Raw genomic sequence first — 25,391 nt, forward strand, 5'->3', positions numbered from 1 at the left:
GCAGGTCATTCCTGACACCCTTTGCTGTGCTCTTTTTCCAGCTCCAGCATATAAAACGTTATGCAACTTCATCCCAATTTTCAGAGACCGACTTGTGTCTTCGGATCCACCACAGCAGCTAAGCCAGACAGATGAGGAAACATCTTCACACTTCATGCAAGCTCTCACTGTCATATGATTAACCCTTACTCACAGGAAAAGTCAAATTTATTTCAGTAAGACTACTTTTATGATTAAGGATTATTCATAGGAAGACTGTTTGCCAGCTGGTTCTGAAGTTTTAATACAAAGCTTATTACCACAGAACATTTTGTCTCTAAATAGTTATTAGACAACTCTTAATTAGTATTTAAATAAACTGGCCCCTAACAATTGCTTATTAAATACTGTTTTCATAAACAGACATTCTTTGTCAGAAGCAGCAGACATTTTGACTACTGCAAAAAGAGAGTTAGGATAAATATGTCTTCTACTGCTGTGCTAGGAATATGGCAATTTCAGACAGAATATGTATTTTTAATGAGCAAGCCTATTAATCTTCTGTGTATGACACTATAAACAAGTTTATATCTGAGGTGCATTCTGATGACAAATATGCAAATTGGCCCTTATATCATCTTACTAAGAAATGCCTTACCATTAGACCAAATTCTGGATTTCTTTGTGTAGGTTGCCTGTGGGTTTTTTTTGTCTGCCAGAGTACAAAAACATGAACCCATTTTCTAGAACAGCACCGGATTCCTGCTTCAGTATAGATCAATACACAACACGGACAACAGCGCTTGGCGTCACTGTGTCCAGGGGGACACCTCATGAAACCCAGCTGGGCAAGCCTGACATCACACTCAGCACATGGATATTCAAAGCTAACTTTAAAACCTTAATGTAACACTGCGCCTTCCCCTCCTATGGAATATTTTGAGTTAAGAACACTAATGACATCTGTGCTTTCTGGACATCACTGATGAAAGAGAATCAGTTACTAAAAAGCTTTTTCAAAACATTTTCCGTAAAAAGATTCAGAAGAAACAGTGGTGCTTCACCTGTCTCTAAAGCCTGTCTACATTTGATAGAAAAAGAAGCTAGAAATCATGAATTGTTAAACCAACCCGAATCCACGACAGCAACCAGAAAGACTCACCACAGAGCTCTGGCTTCTCTGTGGTGGGGAGATAGCATTCCTTCTTAAACAAAACAAATGTTTGTGGGAAGAAATATTATTTATACATAAACAAACAGAATCACAGTAGATTATAACTATTTCAGAACTGTAATTCTCCAGTGAAGAATATTTCTTTGTGATTCACACTGTAAACAAAGCTTGTGATAAAAAATCTGCCAACTTCTAATAACAGAATCAGTTTAAAAAGATTTGTAATCCACCTCACTCATAAAGAATGGATGAATTCCCATCAACAGTTGATTTAGTTTGTGCATATTTTTCTTCTGTTACACTGAAAAGGTAAATGATTAGCAAAAGTTTCTTTAATTAGTAATCCAGACTACTGTAGCTTTAACACTTCATAAATTTTGAAATGAATATGACTGTTTGAGGTTAAAGGGTCAATGGTGTTGGCCACATAATTCCAGTCAGTATTTCCTCTCAGTATCTTCCACTAATACGTAAAGCCTAACAAATGCTAACATACTATAAAATACATCACCCTAATAGTTTGAATATATGCAGTAATAAAAAAAAAAAAACAAAAAAAACACAAACCAAACTTTACTGCCTTTTTTTTTTTTGCAATTGGATCCAGAAAACAATAAAAACATTACAGTCTCATACACAGCACCACATTACAGGCAGGGATACCTCCCACAAAATTACATGGGAGATTAAAGGTTTGCACATTAAACTCATTATTACTATTAAACCCACTTGCAAAAGAATTTCACTAAACTTATTTAAATGATATTACACACCCACTTAAAATTTAACATTTCCCTCTTCTAGAAAGGTGGAAAAAAAAAAAAAAAAAAAGACCAAACCACAATAACTATGAAATAACATCTTTATAATTTATGCTAAAGCCACACCAACAACTATTTTTACCAGTGACAGATTTGCAGACTGCAGCTACATGAAAAGTTACACTTCTCAAAAACACACTACTCAATTCTCCATTAATAAACGGGGACTTCACAACTCCCTCTCTGTAAAAGACAAGCCATTCGCTACTTTGTGCTTACAATCAGAGACAACTGTCTCCCTCATGGCTACTGTTTTATTTTTCTTTCTGGGTAAAAGCAGCATGGTCAAAATCACCGTAACAATTCCTGCATCTCCATACACATGGCACTGCACTAGATTTACAAATATTAGAAAATGCTATCAAACAGAAGCATAGATACAAACTTACATAACATAACAGTTCAGTAAAAAGCCAAAGTAAGAACTACATTTATTCTCACAGAAGAATCTCTGCGCCAGTTTCCTAGCAGCACAAGTGACTACGGCTCTTGTCCCAGATTCTTAAAAGGCATGAGCAAAATAAAACCCAAACATACATACATTATAAAAAAAAAAAAAAAAAAGGCAAAATAATGAACATGCTGTGGTAAAAGGTAAAAACATAAAACAATGAGCTTCATAATTCGCATTTTAAATTAGCTTTCTTTCCCTTAATTCCCATAAGGGAGCTAAAAACAATCACCCACTTCCAATTCTGGCAGAGATCTGAAGCGGAGATCTTTCATATGTGCTATCTCCAAACTTGCATTACCAATTTTTGTTTTAACTATACCATACCATGCACTAGAAAAGTCCCTCCTTCCCTCTGACATTATCCCTGGTAGCACTAGGAAGGCTCCTGATGATCAAACAGTCCTCTCGCTCGCTCAGCTGTTGCTCAGCCAGAAGGGATAATGTTCCTTTATGTATCAGATAAAATAAAGTAAGGTATTTCCAAGTGACTTTGCCCTTACACAGTAACAAATTGTTTTCTTGTTTTAAATCTAAATTACAAATCTATAGCTAGCCAAAACTGATACCATAATTTCTGCAACATTAAACCACGCAATGCGTGTAGGAAGTTGTCAGTTACCAGTAAGATGGGCAGACAGCATCTATGCAAACAAGTTATCCAGCATACTACATTTTCAGCCACTGCTTTTTCTTCAGAGAAGAAAAAAAAAAAAAAATTAGAAAGTTTGGGGGTTTTTTTCACCTCCTGCCCCCGTGCATGATCTATGCAGAGAAAACACCACACTGTAACAACAGCTGACATGCAGTCACCAGAGCCCAGAGCCTGACAGACAATCACACTACACGACTGTTTGCTGCTGCTGAAATGGCGTTTGTCATTGTGAAAGAAGAGAAAAAACCCCACAGTTTGGTAGGCACAAAGCACACAGGGCACGGAGTGCCAAGAGAGGCGGGGAGAAAAGACTGTTTACCAGAGAAGATGGTCGTACATGCAGGCAGCGCAGGCAGGGGACACACCATCCGTTGCCTCTACGCTCTCCTATTCAGAGGAGCGCAGCTGCGAGAGCGATACACACACTCGCAGCAAACCACGTTAAAGAGCAAAATAAACACGGGGAGCCGGGCCGGGGGAGGGGCCAGCGGAGGAGCAGCCCCACGGGCCCAGACTATAAAGCCCCTGGCAGCTACACCCACCCTCCAAACTCGCTGCGTAGCGCAGCGCCCGCCGTTCGCCTCCCCCCCCCCATTCCCCCCCAAACACACACACCTCCCCCCCAGCCGCCCCGGGCACTCACCAGGGAGAAGAGGTTCGAGTGACAGTCCTCCAGGCTGGCCCCGTTCGCCACCCAGTTCGCCGCCGCAGTCATGATCCTCGGCGAGCCCGGCCGCCAGAGCGGGGCATGTCTGAGGGGCCGGGCGGGGCGCGGGGGGAGCGGCGGCGGCGGGCGCTCCCCGGGGCGGGCAGCGCGGCCGGCAGGGGGCGCACGGCGGGGGGGGGGGGGGGGGCGGGGGGCCGGCCCGCTGTGACCCTCAAGCCGCGGGGGCCCCTCGGTCCGAGCCCCTCAGAACGCGGCGGGGCGGGGGGAGCGTCCTCCGGTCCTCCAGGCCGCCCTCAGCACCGGCGGGGAGAAGAGAAGCAGCGGGGGAGGGTGTGCCCGGCGCCCTCCTTCCGCGTCCAGGTCTGTGCCGCGCCGCCGCCGCCCCCCCCCCCCGCCCCCCCGCCGGCCGGGGCACACGTTGCGGCGAAGGGGGACGGAGAGGGGAGGGTCTGCTGCCGCGGGCCGGGCGGGGCGGGGGAGGGTCCCGGCCGCGGGCAGTGGCGGCGGCGGCGGGCGGGGGGCGCTGTCTCGCGTGGCGGCGGAGGCCGTGTCCCCTCCCCTCCCCGCCCGGCCGCCCCTCGCTGCTGCCGCCGCTGGCTGCGGGTGGATGGTGTTTTCCTTCTCCTCCTGCTGTTGCCGCCGCCGCCGCCGCCTTGTTTACGCTCCGTGCGGGGCTCCCGGTGCTGCGGGCAGCGGGCGGCAGCCCCGGCCCGGAGCGGGAGCGCTGTCTCTGCCCGTCCTCGCCCCCCTCCGCCTGGCGCTGCCCGCCCCGCGGCCCCGCTCACCCGCTCCTCCTCACACACTCGCCTCTGCCTCTCTCCACTCTGACAGCAATGGCGGCCGCCAGCCGCAACTCGCCTCGCCATTGGCCGACGGCGCCCCACGTGACGCGCGCCGGAGGGCGGGGGCCCGGCGCTGGGGCTCCCCCCTCACCCCCCTCCCCGGCCCCTCCCTCCGCCGCCGCCGCGGCGCCCGCCGGGCCGCTGGGGGGCGCGGGAGCGGGCGGGCGCTGCGGCGGCGGCGCCGCGGCCGGGGGGGCCGGGAGGGGGCCCGGCGGGAGCCCGGCGGGAGCGGGGCCCGCCTGCCGCCCCGTGGGACGGGACAAACTTTGTCGGGGCTGCGCGGCCGTCCCCGCCGCGGCTCGGGGCTCCTCGCCGCCAGGAAACGATATTTCGGCGGGGCCGTGGGCCGTGCCCGGCCCCGCTCCCGTCTGTTGAGCCGCCGCACTTGGCCGCCGCGGGTTTCCACAGCACCTGCGGATCTTTAAAGTAGTTTAAAACTGGCCTCACGGCGTATTGATTCCATTTTTTTTTTTTTTTTTTTTTAAATCCGGGCACCCCCCGCAAAAGCTGCCCTTTAAAAGTCAAGTTCAACCCCAAGTTCTGCAGAGCTCATGGAACAGGACTTCACTGAAATCCAGAAGAGTCCCACGCTCATTCCACTGGAAACAGCTTTTAAGACATTGTGTACACTTTTCAATAAAAGGAACTCGAAAATATCTGAGTTAAATAGATAAATGAAACTCATTCCTGTAATAATTACGGTCTGGAGAAGATGAAAGGATAGACACAATATTAAATTATTTGCTTAAAATATATAACTCCTAACAAATAGTTTTTCCGAGGTTCGTAAGGACCCATTGGTTCTAACCAGTGGGAGCCTGACCTGCTTAAGCAGATTAAAGCTCACCTGCCTGAGTTTCTCACTGACAGGAGTGTTCCACAGGTGATCTAAAGCAAAAGCTGTTGCTTAAATGATGAAGACTATTGAGCAACTCAGCTTAAGCTTTAATACAGAAACGTAGCACATTTTCAGTGATCTGATTCAGTGGAAAAAGTTCTCTCTCTGTGCTCCATGGCAGCTTTCCTTATCAAGCTTTTGATCTTATTTAGGCATCTTTTTTGCAATTTACTTTTCTTCATAATAATTTAAGATTAGCATCTGTTCTAATGACTGAATAGAGTTTGCTTGGACTTACCTCATAGTAACAAATCTCTAACACAAACAAGCATCACAGCCATTTAGCTAAATTACGTACACAAAGCAATAGACAGAATTTAGGCCAAAAGAAAATTTCCACCAAGAGCAGCACTCTCACCATGCACCTTCTGCGCCTGACAAATCTGATCCAGAAGGCCCCGCTCCCTTCGCTCTCACACCGAACAGGAATTCTGTCTTGCAAAGACAGGGCCTATATTAGTAAAAGGAAAAGTGTTTTAAAACACAAATTAAATATTCACATTCAGTTACAATTGCTTTTTTTTTTTTTTTTTTTTTTTACACCTACTTGTCAGTCAAACAGAGCCTAGACTGACCCTAGGGAGGGATTTTTATTCTGCTTCTGTTCATCTAGGAGAATCAAAGTGGCCCAAAGCTGTTGTAAAAGCCCCAAACTGGTAAGGAACAAAGCTGACAAAGTAGCCAAACTGCCGTAGTCTAGAAATTGCTTGCTACAGCCTGGCAATCCAGAATCTGGGGAGTACTGTGGACCATATTACTCCCCTTCCTTTTGGCAACAAGTCTTACAAACAGAGAATACAATCTGACACTTGTAAATATGGCAAGCAATATGTATTAGCCAACCAAGAAAACACATCCTTCTGCATTAAAATAGTATGGTTCTTTGTAAACACACTGAAGCATCAGCTATCTGTCCCATAAATAAATGATAAATATCCATCCTATCACAACAAACCCTTTGATGAAGTGTCCATTCTATTTCTGGAATAAAAGAACATCCCATATCATGAAAAAATTATTTTCTTATTGTAGAAATATTTTGAAATTGAGAACCACATTATTACTTATCCCAGAGAAAGCTAACAATACTGTGCAGAATTAGACACCGCAGAATTCATGTTCCTTCCATATGTTGCTTATCCTCCAAATGGTATTTCCAGTTGTCAGCATTCCTCTTCTGGATCTTCCAAGTAGAAATCACTTATTATGCTTGATTTTCTCATGGAAATGTGGGGTCTAACACATGATTCAGATCCATTTTCATGGGGAGAAGTGTTAATACACTCACGCTGTGCTGCCTTGGCCGTTTTTCAGGATTCTTACGAACAATAACTACTCTTTAAAAATCATTTGGGATAATTAAATTACCTGTAATGTGTCAATGTTCTGAAGTTGAAGGGTTGCAGCTCACAATTGAAAAAGGCTACCAGTCAGACATTTTGACCACATCCCTGCATTGAAAAGCTCATTTTGTTCCTAAACTGAAAAAAGATAGCATCTCTTTAAAATGTTTGCCAGTTACTTGACTTTATATTATGTTCAGTGATAATAGACAAGAGAAATCATTACAGTCTAATCATTCGCTTCACAGTAACAAACTAGGAAGGTTCCCTTGCTGTCTTCTGGGAATAGTGTTACTTAAAACAGAAATTGTTCCACTTACAGATATCATATACAAGTGACACTTGCTCATGCATATTTATCCTAGATGGTATGTGGTGGAACGTGTTTCCCAACTCGGGGTATTCAAGTTTTATTCCGTGTTTTCTTTTACTTCTTTTTAAAAATTGATCAATGAACATGAACAATAACATTGGGGTTTCTACTTCAACAAAACAACCATTTTTCCATAGTAGCAAGATACAGGAACTTCTTAATTAATTCTGCCAATGTACTAACTTGCAAGCTGCAATTCCAAAATGCAGCCGCAGAAAGGAGCTTCCAGGCCCCCGGAGATCAGCTGGGTCACACTTAGCCTTCACCATACAGAGCTGATAAGCACTCTGGGAAGGAGCCAGCTATCTGCCCTTACAAACTGAGTCCAAATAGCAATAGGCATGTTTCTTTTATTCTAGAACAACTATCCCAGAGCTTACAGTAAGGATCAAACCTGTTCTTCCAGGAGGATGGCTCAGCAGTTTCATAGACTTTGTTTCCACCAGCAGGTGTTGCTTATGCTTCAAACTAAACATGGAGGAAGAAACAAAGATGTCAGGAGGCTAAAGCAAAGCTAGAATGTCAAGCAGCTTTATTTTGTCCTAAAGTACTTGGCTGGACTTTCAAGTACCTTCAATTTATGTAAAGAATATTTACCCAAGGATACAACTGGCTTGAGCAATAGATTCAGACAGGACTCTCCCAACTCTGGATATGGAGAGTTTGGCCCTTCTTATACCAGTAGCAGAAGTATAATTCAGCCAAGTTTCATCAGTGCCAAAAAGAACCAGTGTTTGACATTTCATGTCAAAGATAACTCATTTCTAGGTAAAACTTATTTTTCTACATATTTGAGTTAGACATTATAGTTATTCACTAGCACAAATTCTAGCTTTTGCAGTATAGGTAATGATTGCCTCCTGTCTAATTTAATCAAGTGTCATTTTTACTGTTTTCTAAACCTCCCTCTCCAGTTTCCTACAATACCCAGTAATGGAAAGGATAGAGTGGGGGAGAATGATATGAGACCCAAATTATTAATATAATACAAGCAGATGGACTTTAGTCTACATATCGAAAAGTAACAAATAAGATAATTTTATTTCCACCCACTCTTGAGTTGCTCTTCAATAAATTCTACTCAAGTTAGTAATTTCATTGATGATTACTAAAACTCAAAGAATTTTAGAAGTTTTGTCCGTGGTTTATGTAGTTTGCTATTGCATGTTCTTGTAATATAGTGCAGATGAACAGCCTCATTTCAGGTATATTGCCAGTGGTCTCACCATCTACTTTTCATGAGGTTGCACTAATTTCTTAAGTGTTTTTTAATTCATCCAGTAATTATTCTTTTTTGTTCAAGCATTTATAGATAAGAACATGTAATGATTTGGGGTTTAAACCAAAAACCATTACTTCCACAAATTGAAGACTTAAGAGAAAAAAAAAAAAAAAAAAACAAAAACAAAACAACCAAACTAGTTTACCGGCATAAAGAAATTAACAGCTTCTAATTTTATCATAAATAATAAAAAACTTTCACACATTAAATCCATACTAAGTAGCTGATTTTGCTTTGCTTTGGTTTTAAACAAACTTGCCTGTAAACTAACATTTTAATTTCCATTTTATTTAGATACAGGAATGGCTACATTAGTAAGTTTATTTATTCCTAGTAAAGATAAAAAAATTACCTGAGTTTTAAAACAAGATATTGTTTTTCTGAAGGGATGGGTACTTCTGTCTAAGAGGAAAATAAATACATAAGTAAAAGATTTGTTTGTAGAGAAGTTGTTCATGAGGCCTATAGTTTAAGTCCTGCTAGTGATTAGACTGTGGTCTTTGAATTAGTCATCCTTGCTCACCATCATTATCAATAAATACCGCAAGATAGATCCATGTAGTCTGATTATAACCATCCCTAACTAGAGAAATAGCTATAGAAATGAAGTACATTTTGTAATCAAAATGAGAAACATGGACTATTTTATAGTGCACAAAAGCAAGTCAAACACAGCCCATACGACTCCAAACCTTCCCAGCTGATGCTAGCTGGGATTTTTATAGTGCTACCATTCATCAGTATCTGAGCATTGTCCTTTGACAATCAACAGCAGCAGGGACAGTCTGCTGGGACTTCATGGGGTTTCTGTTTCTTTTCCTTTTCCAGGATGAAGAAAAGACCAAATGTAGGCTACTGCCAGATGTGATGCTAGACCCCACAGTAGTTATACTGCAGGGATTTTGCAAATGCCTTTCACAAATAAATAACTTCAGTTGACTAAATGTGTTGATGTCACTGGGACTACTTACACGAACAAGCTTCTCACAAGGCACAACTGTTTCAGGGTCAGGATTGTGGGGGAATTCAGAAAAGCACACACATGGCAGAGGTTGGTTTCGACACACCTCTTGAGAGTTATACACATGAAAATTCCCTGAAAATTATTTTATTTGCTCGTATGAATACTATACTAACAGTACCTATTAAGGAGCACTTTGAGGAAAGATTAATGACCTGGAAAGACAATTTTAGGAAGTTTTCCCACCTACCAGATAATGTTGAAAGAAATCTGGAAACTGTTGTAGAGGACTTAGATTAACTGAAGGTCATATCATTAGGAAAGTGGAAAGAGAAAAAGTTCAAGTTAATAGGTGAGTCATAACGACAAGAATGAGACATTTAAGCTTACTCTGGTGAAGCAGGCATAAAGCTGTACATGGAGTTAAAAGAAAGTGCTCCTATATTTTTCTCAAAACCCAGACAAATTATGTTAGTAGCTCCTTGTTCTCTGGATTGTAAAGGATAGAAGAGGAGCAGGAAAGGAAGCTGTGGCTGGCCACGGAAGCCTAGACAAGGTCTTTTACAGTCTAGAAAGAGAAAAGGTCATCTCTTACTGCTATGGATGAAGTAGCAGCAGGAGTTGAGTGAGAGCGGTGAAGAGTGGTATGAACAGAGAATGAACAGTGAAAGAAAGGAAGGTGTCAAAGGTGCCTGACTCGTTAGGAAGAGTAATACTAGTAGCATGGTGCCTTTACTAGTGATGGTAGTGTGAGGGAGTCAGGAAAAAAGAATGGCTAAATTTGGCTGTGTGGAGTTTAAATTGCCAGCAACCAATTCGAGAAAAGAGAAGCAAGGTCTCTAGAAATGTGGCTTTGGATGGAGGATAAAAACAGTTCAAGAACAGAGAAGTAGATTGATTTCTTTCCTACATCACGGTGATATTTAGATGACATTTCAGGTATAACTGGTAGGGACGAAGCAAATAGCAAAATGCAAACCGTTACTTTCAGGGAAATATAATGCTAAAAATAAAAGTTGTTGAAAATAGTAATAGATAAGATTAAAAAATAAAGCTTCAGGCAGTCCCATACATGATGTCCCATTTGACAGTCAAAACGCTATCACTGCGGTAGCAAGTTTTCACTTGTTTTTTTTTAAAAAAAGAATGATAATGCTCTACGCGTCGCAGAGGCCTTTGAGAACTTCCAGCGTCAGTGGTGTGAGTTTCCGTGTAGAGCAAACTGGCCAGCAAGATCCTGCGAAGGCAGCTACCAAGGGGAGACAAAAGAATGTGTTTATTTTTAGTTGGAGGTAAGGAACAGTTTTGTGCACCGGCATGCCCTGTTGGTTTCTGTGAGACACGACTGTAATTCTCATTTAAATATTCCGTAGAACCAAAGCAAATGAGCTATTTGGAAAAACAGAAAGAAGCAAATGACAACTGAAACTATTCAGGAATAAAAGGGGAGCATGATTTAGGCAGAGCAAAATAGCAAATACTTTTTAATTGTAAATTATTTTTGCACTCAAAAGGGAAAGGAATTGTGATGTTGGCCAGATACCTTGCCTTATGAATAAATATACCTGAGTTTCTAAAGGATTTAATAATCTAACATGAAGCTCCTACTAGCCCTCCAGGCAGAGGATGGGCCTGTTGGGTCATGGTTTCATACCATCAAAGAGATAGATTTCATCTTTCTGATGTTGTTGTGCTCGCTTGGTAAGAATTCAGCTTATTAAAAGGTGTTAAATAAGATACAGGATAAAAATACTACAAGAGAAAAAAATGAAAATATTTCAGGCTAAAAGGCAAAGTAAATATGGAAATAACATTTGGCAAACACATTCTGAGAACAAAACTCCAAGTTTATTTATTGGAATAGATTTTAGGGTAACTCTGGATGGGTGATGTAGCTTGATGTGCTTTGACCTTGGAAGCAGCCAGTCAGGCAACACCCTGTGCTGCACATGTGGAATGTGCATCTTTTGGCATGGGAGCTCAAATATTAAAATTGGCCCATAAATCGGAGTACAGTTTTCAGTGTTTAAGAATCTTATTTTATCTGGATAAAAGTCCTCTTCCCCTTTGGCATTAGAAGGTGTTTATGGCTGTAAAAAAAAGAATTGCAAAATATTGCCCTGAAATATATATGGACTTCTTCTGCCAAACTCAAAAGGATTACTTTGTAGCTTAAAAATAAAACAAACAAACAAAAAAATCTGCCAGAGACAGTATGGCCTTTCTAGACAAAGTGCAGGAAAAGTATGGACAAATTATATCACTTCAAAATTTTTTTGTAATTCTAGAAACCATTTTGCTTTAAAGTGCAGGAAAATATAAGGTAAAGTTTTTGTTTTAAGTCCTAACAAATATCTGCAAGTTTTTGTTGTAAGTCATAAAAAATCTTTGCTTTTTTTTTAAGTCATGCTCAAGTTTTGTTACAAAAAAGTTGAATATAAAATATGACTTATGGTCTGTGATCACTGAGCACGTTAGAGCCTGGACTAATGTAGCTCTCTGTCTTTGTCTTCTGTTATTTTTCAACTCTTCCCCCTTCAAATAATCATTCTTTCTTTTCTAGAGTTATTGTTCTTCTTGTTGCAAACTGTGCAATTTCCAAGATGTAGTTTTAAGTTCATCCAGCAGATTCCACAATCCTTCTGCAAAGTGAAATGCTATGAAGAAACTTAAAAAAAAAAAAAAAAAAAAGTAGATTTGAATTTAAAATGCTATGTTACCATTATGATCTAGAAAAAAGAGCTGATAACTCTCAGTTACAGGTTATTTTACTTTTATACTGATGACATGGAATTGGGGCCTGATCCTGCAATTATAAGTGAATAAAAGCTCTCTAAGTGTTGACTGTGACATATCCTTATAAATGTTTGGCTTTTTTGATTGTACTTTGGTGTAAACACTTTCACACACTGTTAGAAGAGAGAAAAACAGGATCCTTCAGAAGACAGAGCAAGAGAGTATCCATGCTATCACAGCCTCGGCTAGAGCATTTCTATATGGATATATGGAAATAGTTACCACAATCTGAAATGATGCAATAAACTCTTTCTAGACTACAGCTCTAGAACTTCAGGCCATTAGCAACCCATGTGCAGATTCTTTGTAAGTCAAATAGTATTTGATTTTTATTATTTCATTGTACATATACTCATCATTCACATTCAAGTCCTCATAGGCACTATTAAATTTGAATTGCCAATTTTTCCCCTAGGTTTATTTTTACTACAATTAAAAGTGTATCTTATTGTTGACCTTCCACATTTTGTACTTCTAGATTTCTGAGGCTAAAAAGTTACATTGCAAACTGATATGAGAACAAATCATTAAACAAGTTTTGGATCTGAAGAGGGCGGGGGGGGTGCAGCTGTGCCTGCTGTATCCTGAACAAAACAAGCAGTCAGCGAACACTTACAAGATGAACAGAAACCACTTTGAAGTAGATGCCATTGTCATAGACTTCACTGTTTAAAGAGCGATTAAGGTTCAGACTCATACCCCTGAAAACAGCTCATCTAAAACCGAAACAAGCCAGTCAGTCACAGGTGTGCTGACAGAAAGGTAAAGGCTATGTCCGTGCATGTCACTCTGAGCAGGCACACACATTTCAATATCTGAAATCATTTCTATATTATTCACAGTTTATGCCTGTTCTCAGTTCTGTCTTTGCTTCCTTCCACCCCATTCCAAACTAGGAGTCTGGGCAACTAGTGAGGACCCACTGGAGGCTCATCAGTAACAATGAGATTGAATAAGAAATGTTCTGGTTTACATTCTGTTACCATTCTGACCTCATTAAGGCCCTTTTGTTCTGGAATCTTAGTATCAGAACTTCCCTTTGGCCACAAAACTGCCAAGTTCATTTACAGCTCAGTTATAAGAAATGTAAATCAAAGCAAATAATAAGCTATAGCTAAATTCTGCCCTTAAAACATATACAAATTGTATTTTTATAGGAAACAATACATATGAAAGGTGAAGCTTGCTCTGTGAAAGATCCAACCATTAAAATAATTTACTGGACAACTTTGATGTTCATTTTCTTCAGCTGTAAGCATTCAGTGATCCATCAACTGCAGATAAATGTTGTGCTGAAAGCTTTTTCTGAAATTATGAGAAGGAATAAAAGAATTAGAGACATAAGACTTCTATAGATGCCCTGTGTTGACATCCCTGTTTCCAAGCCCTATTAAATGAAACACCTAATTTCTCTGAGATTTTAAGGTTTCACAAGCCCTAATTTTAAAAGGAATTACAGAGCAAATCCTATTTTACTACCACTCCTATTACCAAAAATTTAAAATATTTGCCATATAAGAAACTATATTTGTAGATAATAAAATATTTCAACTGCTTTTAATTTAATCAATTGCTTGCTTTATTACTCAAGAAACTAGCCATGGCTTGAAATGTTTATTTAAAGGGAACCTATCTTTCTTTCTGTTTGCTAGGCAAGCTTAGAGATATCTGTTCATCCTTCTGTTTTTCTGCAGCCCAGTGAATATTGCTTTTTTTGATTTTTCTGACACTCATTTCAGGAAGAAACTGAAATGGTTGTCTTTCTTGACATATGAAGAAAGGAATTACATGGTGATTTTTATTGTTTTCCTCTGTGGAGACTGAAGCCTCTTGGCCTCATTTAAGACGTACAACATAACTGATACCTACATATCAACTCAGCTGATAATTTTTGCTGAAAATGCTTTGACTGAGTTTTTATGCAGAAGATCAATTAAGAATTTGAATGAATTTGCAAAGCCAGATGGGAAGAGTAACACCGACCTGGTCACAACGGAAGCATGCTTTCTGGTCCAAAACACATGGCTGTCCTTGCCTTCTCCTGGCTTACCTCCCACTGCCCCCTTTATCTAAGAAGCAGTAGTTCATATTAGCAACTGTGTTTTCCGAAGCTGCAGCTGATCCTGTTCTAGCCTAATCAAGGTTGACCTTCAGCTTTCTGGCACATGGACCTACCTTGGGCAAAGATCAACTCTGCTGATTTAAACAAACCCTCCTACTCCTATTAGGAAACAAGTAGTGTTTGTATTTGCTGATTACTTCACATTTATTGGGTCTTTATGGATACAGACTTAGTCTGAAATGTGGGAATTCGTTAAGTTAGAAGTCTAGTGAGTGTTGCTAACAGAGATTTTTTTAAATTATTGACAAAGCCACAAGTCGCAGCACACTGCAGTGTCTAATTCTATTCTAGAACTCCAACATAATACAGTATTTGACAAAACACAGTTGGTGTTCCTAATTCATATTTGGAAGAAATATTTCTGTGCAAAATCTAAACTAGTATCATAGCTGTATAGTTTGAGTAAAATGAGAAACTTGGGGGTAATAATTCTACTGAATCTCTTCATATTAAGCCAGTATGATGGACTGTATGAATGCACATAAATCATTATTTTGTTGTTGATTACCATTGTAAATACACTAAATCTTTACTAAGATTCAACAGGATTCAGAGCACTGAGTTTCAGGCTGAGCACATTCCCAGTCTACAATTTGGTGTTGTAATTATTTGCAAATGAAGAGTTAAGCACTCCGCTCACATAGACTTGTGATACCTGCCAAAAGGGGAGCCTCCCCATTCCATTTCTCAGTGTGCAATGTTATGATCACTTATCAGAATATTAAAAACTTGGAAGATATCAAAACTGAAGAAAGGAATTGGGAGCGTGAGAGCTGGATAACATTTCTAGCATTATTCTCAGTTCATTTTGTGGTTTTAGTCAAGCCAATTGGCTTCTAGATGACTGCCTGTAATATAGGTCAAATATTTTAGGTAATACTCACAGATTTTAAGTGAAGGATTACATTATTATTGTTAAAAGTTACTCTAGAATACTATTTTTGAAGTAATGATACCATTTATGAGCCCAAATCCAATTTGTAACTTTGGAGACAGGAGCCAACTTTCATCAATTTTCAGAGACTACGTCTACAGTGTCACACTTGATTCAGTCACAAGCTAACACTCGAGGTCAAATTCTCTAATCACACATGCTGCCTGTATGCTGGTGTGTACTGTGGCTCTCAGCCTGGGATTAACCAGCTATCTTTCTATCAAGGACATTCTGGCACAGGGTGGGAATCAATACTCAAATTCTGCCTCTCAGGCAACAAGGGTACAGTTCACTGGAGGTGCTGGCCTGTGAGCACTCAAGAATGAATTCAGGAGGTGTCAAAGTCAATAGAGTTCCTTTAAATCCAGTTTTCAAATGTAATATGAGCTGCGATGCTTTAACCTGTACACAAATTTTATGTCTCAACAGTTGGAAAATCACTTTGGTATCATGTGTGTCCATCAACTGCAAAAAAATTGGAGACACATCCCATTATGATTCTGATGTGCCACCTCATTAAAGAGAACCTGCTTTATGTTAAGTATGTGTAACATCACTGCAGAGTTTTCATGTTCTATTTAAGCAAAGCACGACAGCCCAAGTCAAAAGTATTGTATGTATCAAACCTAGAATTTGTTCAACACCATTCCTTCAGATGAATTTCTGTGAGCAGTGGTCAGTTAGCTGGGCAGTGCAGAAATAACTCCTGCACTGTGCTATCTGGACCGTGCCTGTCTCTTGTAATTACTTCTACTCGGAGATGTCTGCCAAATTCTTCCCAGTGGACATATGGTCTCAGCAGGTAGGAACAGGCCGAAAGTGCTTTACTTGCACTGACGTCAGTGGGGGAAGTGTGACTGAATTCAGCTCCCATGAAAATTAAATATTACCTGACTACTGCCTTTTTTTGTAGAGAACAGGAGCTTGGCCTAGCTATTTCTACAGCTTCTTGAGAAACCTTCATACACCTTCTTCCAAACAGAAAGTGTCTTTACAGTTAATTAGAAGAGAATACCAGTCAGCTTCTGCTAATTATTTGTATTTTTGCTTAACGCTTATAAATCTACTTGTTCAGGTATTATTACAAGCCAATATTTGTCTTGTAACATGCATTAGTCATTACAATTAGCAAGTAGAAATAGATTAGTCATGCGCAAACAATCTCATAAATGAAGTATTTATGCCCCCTTTGGGGATGGAAAGGAAGGTAATTTGAGCCCTTTATGATTATCAAGGGAAACCTGACTTGTCTCTTCTATTCACATCGTTGTTTCAGGATTTCTTTTTGGGCAAACTAACTGGATGTGGGCTTCCTTTAAAGTCCAGTAGCACCACTAGAAGCTGTGTTAGCGATTTAATGAAAACCATCAGGTGTTACCTTTTCCTGAGAATGCTAGTCTGCATTGCTCAAATAAGTGTCACTCTTTTCTTTCAAAAATCTTTTCAGTTAATAGATCTGCTTTTCCTGTGGCCAGCAGAAACCTTCCTTTCACACATATGAATTTAGATGTTTTGTCTGAGCAGTGAACAAGAACATTTATCCACAGACTTAGGGCTTGTATCGCTCCTCTCTGAGAAAGGAAGTCTGAAGGTTACAAAGTTGGATTGAAGATTGGGATGTCACTGTAATCTGTGTGAACGTGTAACCAGTGGCATGTAGCAGATCAAGCAGCTCTCTGCAGACTACACTCCAAGCAAATCCAAGCCACGAACTTCCAGATGTACCTTCCAAGAAAAAGGTTATGCAATGAGCTTATCAAAACTGTTAGTCCACAAGTTTGCTTAAAAGAATTGCAAAAGGAAAGGGTCTGCAGAAGTCCATGGTGAAACAGCCTATTGCTTTTTATTCCATTTTTCAGTGGCTTTTCTCTGTCACTTCTACACAAAATTTCTTCCTGTTTCCTTCCAATTTGATGAGCCACTCAAAAAAACCCACTTTGTGTGTGTGTGCATAAAATCTCCTAAAAAGTCACTTTAAAAATAATTAGACAAGGCCAATACATAAGGCCATTTTAAAATTAAAACCCTAAGTCATTTGACATAAGTAAATTTAACAACTGCATTAGTGTATTACTTCCTTCACCACTTACCTGCATGGAGCACAGGTAAGTGCAGTTACTGACTGTAACAAGTCCCCCCATTCTCACCCATGCTTTCTTTTTTCTCTTTGCTATCCCCCGTTTGCTCTAATACTGGCAACAAAAAAATCAAACAACTCACAGCTCTTCCTCAAGGAAACATTTTCTCCAGCTAAAGTTGTCAAGTTCCCTTAAAGAAGCTGGGAAAAAAAGAATATTTGCTGCTCTGTTTAGCATGATTACAGAAATAGGTCACATATTGTTTCTGAAAGAAATGGATCACCGGCATACAGGCCCCCACAACTCATCCTGGTCTCCCTCTCTACACCCCCGTACACAGTGCTTGAAGCATTCCAATATCCTTGCCAAATTCCCTCACAAATACTTTAATTCTTTACGTGCATGTCTCATTCCATCTGTTCCACATGCTCTTTATGCCATTTACATTCGTTGGCAGAGTCTGTGAGATGACACCACACATTATAAATTTGCTGTGTTTTAAAGCGACTTAGGTATCGCATAAGAAAAATGTGGAGTAGCTCAAAGTCTGTGGTTTTCTCCTAGAGACCTGGGTTAATTCAGCTACAGGGCAAACTGCATGTGAGTGTCACCAGCAGGTTTTCAGATCAGTGAGGCTGTGGCTGTGAAACACGACATTATGCCTTCAGGTCCAGGAGGAAAAAAAGGCTATCCTTTGCAGGATTTATGAAGTGACGGCATGTATAAGAGACTTTGTGCCCAAATAAACAACATAGAAATGGCAAATGTGATGCAAAGGAGGAATAAAGGAAAGTAGTGCTCAGTGGGAAAGGTGGTGTTGGGCATGTTCATTGGTATCACTTGTGAAGCGAATTCTATCTGTCTGATCCTTCACCACTGGAGCACACCACAAAAATGGGGCCACAGACTGTGAGTCTTCAGGCTTTGCCTTTGGGAAATACGCAGCTGGTTTTGGGGTTTTACAGTATGGTCATCCCAGCCCACAAACAGCTGTAAGTCTGCCTCAGAATACATAGAGGGGCCATTGCAAGTGTCTGATGGGCACAGATTTGAGAGTAGTTTCTAGGATAAGGATAGGGAAAAAAACCCACCTCTTCAGGTTTCAATACAGATCAACACAGATCAGTGTGTGTTTGGCCACATACCTTACACTCCTTGAACAAATTATAGGAAAGCCTCAAGCCATGAAATGTCAATTATGTTCTAAGTGCTGGACACGAAACCTTTTCTTTCTCCTCCATAAGAGTACCTCAGATAAAAGAAACATACACTTAAAAGACACGTGGGAGTCCAACACAGATACAGCTAAAAAGCACCCCAAAATCGGGAGCTTGGGCATGGCCTGGCCTCTAGAAGACACCTGCAGTACCCCTGCAGGGCAGAGTATTGGTGTATCCTATTACAAGGAGTAAGTTATCCTGGCAGTTACAGCAGCAAGCCAGAGTGCTAGAAATCAATGATAGAAGTATCCATTTCTCAGACCATTATGCAATATGATTACTTTACTACTATTATTAAGATGTTGTTAAAATCCTTACTATATTTCATCAGAGGTCAGTCAACACTTCTAACCTTCCCTTTTCCCAAAGTGAGACAACACAGCTTGCTTACCTGGCAAGATAGATTTCTCAATCTTTACCTCCCCATTTTTGCACATTCCTTTCCTCATCTCATTTTTCCTGTTTAGCTTGTGTGCTCTACCCAATACCCTGTTATCTTCTACCCCATCTCTCTCTTTCTTCCCTGTCTGTTATTACTACATTGTCTTTAATGTTTTCCCGCTTCCCTTCATTGCCAAGCTATAGTTTTCAACTGCTGTGAAAATGTTTGATTCATACAGTTCATTGTTTCTCCTGCAAAGGAATGATCATCTAAAATAACCTGCATGTGCTTGAGCAAAAGCAGTAAAGGAAAGACTGTCATTCCCTGCTCGCTCTCACAGTTTGAAGCCTTGTAGACTATTGCATAGCAAATGAGAAATAAGAAAGATAAACAACTGCCACTGTCTTGAATGGGAAAGGAACTTGAGATAGTCTTTGCAGCATGGCATTGGAACTTTGATCCAGACTTTTTCATGCTGAGGAGAAATAAGAGCTAGATTCTCCATTATCCAAACACTCTGTCCTTTATACGTGTGCCAAGTCAACCTCAAATAATATGTCTGATTCCTGACCACTTCATACCTTCCTGTTAAAAAGCAGAGAAGGATCAAGAGCTTGGAGTGATGGCATGAATTCAACATCATATTTAGTTGGTTTAGTCTAAACCTGAGAGCTATCAGAGGTGTTAACCTGACAGGAAAAGAATTGAGGCGTAGATTTACAACGGACTTAGGCCGATGCATCATCCTGTCCAAAGGAAGGGCACTGTTCTCCCAGAATGGTGTTTGGCACATACGTTCATCAAGAAGGTTTGGCTCCTCAGCAAGACAGTCACGGAAGACAACACGCTGCTCCTCGCCCAGCCGGAGGAGAACACTGAAGCGAGGCACACGTGCGAGATCTCCTCCTTCAGCTCTATATCTCTCGGTTCTCAGAGACAAACCGCTGACCTTCATGGCCACCTTTGCTTGCCTCCAAGAGAACTGGATCCCCAGCCAAGAACATTCTCCTCAAGTTTAGGTACCTAAGGTCATCCTTTTAGAAAATGTTCTCTTAGGATGCTGGCGTAATGGCCCCTTTTAATACAACAACGAGGAAGTGGGAGACATCTGCCTAAGGAGGTTCAAACCCACATCTCCCATGAAAATGACCTAACTACTAAATTACAGGGTGTTTTAGGTGGAGTGTTCTCCACCCATCCTTTGATGATAGTCCAGTGTGTAGCAGAGTGAAAGATACATTGGGCAAAAGAGAAGGAGAATTACTAAAGCCTAATGATTAAGGCCTAATGTTTTGCCTTGTTTTACCACTTACTGCTTTACCTAATGACATCACATAAGGCACTTTGCAAAAGTATGCTCTTTGATCCACAGAACCACTAAAACTTCAGTGAATTTGCTCATCTCATGAATTTCACTTACCTACAAGTTAATTTCCCTTCTAACGTTGTTATTTCACCTTTTAGATTTTCTTCTCTTTTTTAGGTGCCTGTTGTCTTTGCAACTGACTGCATTGTCTTCACATTTGAACATTTCATCCTCAGCATGTGCTGCTTGCATAATGGTGGAGAGAATGAAATCATGTTGCCAGTTTGTTTAGTGTACCCTTGGGGGGAAGAAAACCAGAAGGATGGGATACAATAAATGATCAAACTCAGTAAAACCATCCAGGTAAGTACATCCTACTAGATCCATTTCATCAAATTTAAGCTATTCTACATTACAAGAGATTCACTCATTTTACATTTTGTCTTCTTTCCAGACAGATTTCAAATTTTTACTTCTTCACATCAGAAGGTATAACAGAACCACATGTTATACATGGTGTATATATAATTCATGGTTTCTCATACTACTTTTGTAACCTTATATTTGTTTGGGAGTCAGTACCACTTGAGAACGACAACTATGAGAAATATTTCCTCTTCTCCATCTAGGTTGCCAAGCATATATACAAACAGAGAAAGATAGGTGACAAAAGTTCCTAATACAAATGTGTCCACAAAATCACAGTCAATAGAGAAGAAACTGCCATGTTTTGTGCACTATCTTAATTGTAAATGTGACGATACGGAAACAAAGTGCGTGCTTTTGTTCAAATGTTTAAAGCTTTTTTAAAGGAGAAAAAAATCTTCATTAAAAAAGTTGTGTGCCCTTCTCAAAATAATTCTAATGAAAACATGAGTATGGTATAAAATCGCTACCCAAATAGCTTAGAAGTTCATTGCTGTTTTTCTTTTACAAGTGAAATACCATGAGCAAGGACACTGGAAACAGCAAGAGCAGTTATCTTCATCAGTTCAGGGTAGAGTTGAGCGTCTCCTGTGTTTTAGGTATAACAAAGTCTTCTAAACGGGGGTTGGGGGGAGCTGGTCATGCACACAGTGTGTAGAGGAGAAACAAGAGTAGTAAGTTAAGGCAGGAAGAGAAGCTACAACGTGGGGAAAACACAGTATGTATTAACTTTAAGCACCAGCCACACAGTGAATTGAATAAAATAATTCTGAGTAGTAATCCCAATGGGACTTGGGCCAAAAGGTTGAAAGGAAGGGAACACATTTCAGTTGTGATTCAAGAAGTCCTGGAATCCTTCCTGACCCGCTGGGTCGGAATTTTTGACTTGACACCCTGCTTTGACTCAGAATAGGAAACTGTATCCTAACTGCAGGTTTCTTTTTATAGAGTAAATTTTATTGCCAACTTCCTCTGGAGCACAAGTTTATTCCTCATAGTCTTTAAGCAATACACCAATCACAAGGCACAAGTGCAAGAAAACGTGATCTCTGTTCCCCAAACATAACACAGTCTTTATCCAAAAAGCAAATAAGAGGACCAAAGCTTGTCTTTACTACCCATCCCAGTAAATACAGTATGTACTGATGGGTTTTAAAAGCAGCTGGCTAATCTTTCTCCTCCTCCTTCTCCCCCTTTAAACTTGGCCAACATGAAAGGATAGCAGTACGGTCCAAGAAATGCTTGCCAGGATTAGAGGCTAAATTGGAGATTTCTTGTGTAATGCAGTAACAGGCAGGGGATGGGAAAACACACATTAGTAGAGACATTGGTCACAAGGATTTTCACTTAATTCAATATACAGGAGATAGGCTGTCCTGGAGTACAAGACAAGGTATCTCCGAGCTGGTTTGGGGGCACTGGAGCTCACAACTTTGCAAACCACAGAATATACGGTCTGAGACGTGCTCTAGCTTTGGTGTTGATTACACCTTAAAAAGGGAAGGGTTTAAAATAACTATGTCCCCTTTTGTATTATTTTATAATTGAAAAGAACAATTTGATTCTTTCAGCACTTCCACCAAATAGAAAAGATTGATAATTTTGCATAATGATAATATGTATTTTTAAAAATACATATAAATCATGTAATCAAAGCAATACCCCTCAGAGCTTTTTTTGAGATTGAGCCTGCACCTCCTTTTTAAAAAAAATACACTTCACATATTTAAATCAATGTTAACCATTTAATCCCATTGCATCTTATATACAAATTGTTGAGTGAATGATAAATGCCAGACCAAGTGATATTAATTAATCTTTCCATTTCCTTCTTACTGAGGCTTCTCTTCAAGTCTACAAGGAGGGCAGAGTCAGCAGGCATGTTCCAGCTCTTGGCATCCAATATGGGTTTGAATGAAGTGTAGGTATTAAGTGACTTGTCCAAGGTTATGAAAAAAGTTACAGAAAAACAATCATACACAGAAACCATAAAACCATGTCAAGCACTTAAACTGAAAGACCTTTTGTCCCATCCAAGAAATTTAAAAATAACTTCGCTGTAAAGATAAATATTCCAGACATAGGTGTATGTAATACTACATTTTAATTTTTCTGTTCTAGAAAGGAAACTAATTTTAAGTAGTTAGCCAGAAATTTAAGTAGTAAACCAGTAATAAGATGCAAAGAAAGTCTTCCTATTCTTCCTATAGAACAAAAATTATATGGGTTTATGTTATAATATCTGTTTTCCAAAAAGACTTTTATTCTCCTTAATCCCATCCAGTGTAATTACTGTGTGAAACTGCCTTTGTTGCAGTTAGGTGAAAGAATCTCCTATTGCACCATTTAAACACAGGTAAAATGTATCCATTTTGCTTTTGTTCTTCATATTTTATCATCAAGATCACCATATCTAGTGATTGGATGTGCAAAGACAATAAACTCATGGGCATGGCCTCAACAAAATCAAAGGAGGCTGAACTGTACAAGACTGACTGGAGGGTGAGATCTTGTTACTGGAAAAATGCAAGCAACTGCACTCAGCAACCATTTGTAGCACAAGCTCAGTACATGGATTTAGCCCTTTCTTCTGTTTGCAATGCATGAAGAGTCTAAGTGTCGTGGATTTGTATCATGACCTCCCCTGAACCAACTTCAGTCCCTGCAACAGGAGAAATAACATTTCAAAGCTACTAAAATACCACTTTCAAAAATGACTAATGTGTCCAAGACCCACTCATTTTCAGTAGAACTGCTAGGTGCTCAGGTCTCACTCTAACAGAATGTATTTTTCAAAAATTTCACCCTGTATCTTTAATTATTTACAACACCTGACACGGAAATCTGAACAAGACGACTGTCTTCTCTCCCCTCTTTTTCTCAAATATAGTGTTTTAGGGAGGAGAAGAAAATAGATTTGAACATGGCTGAATAAATATTTCTACTGGAAATGTCTGCCAAAATACATTTTCACTGGTGTCTGTGATTTTTTATTCACCTTTTCACTTTATTAAGCATGGACACACATACAGAAATGTATTTGTATGACTCCTTACAGACAATCAACAACAGAAAAATTCAAAATACATCTAGGTGAGATTTGGGGGTTTATTTCAATTAATATTCACTGCTGCTATTCCGTTAGATTTATTCATTCTAATTAGCAGTGATTTAAAGAGAAAATCCTGCTTGCATTGCCTCAAGGCACACAGAAACAGCAATTGGTACTGGCTTTAACACATTCTTCCTACACAGGGGAAGGAACCTTCCCCTGTACAAATACTGAAAGGATTCATATCCACTTCATCCTGAGGGTCTCCTCCCTGTAGAATTTTTGCGTGTTAACTTAAGCATGTGACAGAAGGGATGGGTTGGAGGGACAGTGGTAGTTAGATTCACCAGCCAACAACTCCAGCGTAGCTACTAATGGAAGGAGACACAGACATCTTTAAGGCAGCACTGTAGGGAAATTAATGCTTCCTGCATGCTGGTAACAGCCCTGCACATAACATAGACTGCAATGATTTGTTTTTAATGGCAAATTTTAGCTTGTAGGTTTGCAGAGTTATCACCTCTTGTTCGATTCAGAGAAGATAAACTAGTCACAGAACTGTGCTAACCCCCGCCAAAATATCAGCTTCTCCAACAGACCACAGCCTGTTCTCAATTATTCCAAGAATATTTCTGATCATGTAAGAACTGTCTTAAAATGGTTGCTTCCAGCACGACTTCAATCTTTGCCCAGGTTTTGGTCCCGGGCATTAAAGGTATATCAAGGGAATATTCTTCCCCCTGGCCCGTTCTGTGTTGTCTGAGCAGAGTCCATGCATGGAGCTCCCATAGACGTCAGTGGAAGTTTTATGCATGAAATGAATGCAGAGAGGCAGTTGAAATCTGCTCTGCGGCGAAGGCATCTGCATTGCAGATTGGAGAGGAAAATTTTGCCCTAAGTGCCAAATCTCATCTTTTAAGAGCAAAACTATTTTTGTTTTATACAAGTACAGAAAATGATCATTTGGGTAATATGGAACTGAGTAGTTTAAAAGTAAAGAAAAAAAGTAACATTCCTGCCATGTTTCAAGGTATTTTAAAAATACTTAATTTTTAAAATTATTTTTTAAAACATTTTTGTTCCCGTGCTTTTCTACGATTGACAGGAAGAACACAGAGCGTATATATTTATTGACTTGCTAATTTTCAAAATGACTTGGAAAACTTAAGCTAATGTTTAGGGATAACTATTCACTACTGATGTGGTAAAAAACAGCACCATTCAGGAACAAATAATAATCAACAAAGTTAGCAGAGATTTTATTTTATACAAGTAGTGTATAGTCCTATCGGTATAGCAGCATTTCATAGCAGTTTAGAACAAGAAGAAAAGAAATTACAGGTAAGAATTTAGATGTCGGTAAGTACATTCTCCCTCACCCAAATTTTGGGATAAATTTCAGATTTAACACATTTGGTCAAGACTATCATAGAGACCATGGAACATTTCATTCCATCTTTATTGCAACCTCCGGCGTTTGAAAAATGAGCAGTGGGAAAATAAAAAGCTTCCTTTTTCTTTTATTCATACACTAGACAATGCTTTTTCCTTCTCTCTCCCGCCACCCCCTTTAATGATAAATCCAACATGCAATTTTCTGCCATTTCAAAGCCCAGTGTAAGTATAGGT

The 25,391-nt window shown here is 40.1% G+C and overlaps 1 protein-coding gene across 1 annotated transcript in view; it reads right to left on the reverse strand.

Moving 5' to 3' along the window:
• Window positions 1-4,581, reverse strand: part of MED13L (mediator complex subunit 13L) — a 201,847-nt gene extending 197,266 nt beyond the window's left edge. The window contains exon 1 of the mRNA XM_033001517.2: window positions 3,724-4,581. Coding sequence (XP_032857408.2) covers window positions 3,724-3,795 — 72 coding nt within the window. The 5' untranslated portion in view covers window positions 3,796-4,581. The remainder of the gene's footprint in view (window positions 1-3,723) is intronic.
• Between the last annotated feature and the right edge of the window lie 20,810 nt (window positions 4,582-25,391).

The sequence above is a fragment of the Tyto alba genome, unplaced genomic scaffold (assembly GCF_018691265.1).
Source record: "Tyto alba isolate M040663 unplaced genomic scaffold, T.alba_DEE_v4.0 Super-Scaffold_44, whole genome shotgun sequence".
In the NCBI taxonomy this organism is placed as follows: Eukaryota; Metazoa; Chordata; class Aves; order Strigiformes; family Tytonidae; genus Tyto; species Tyto alba.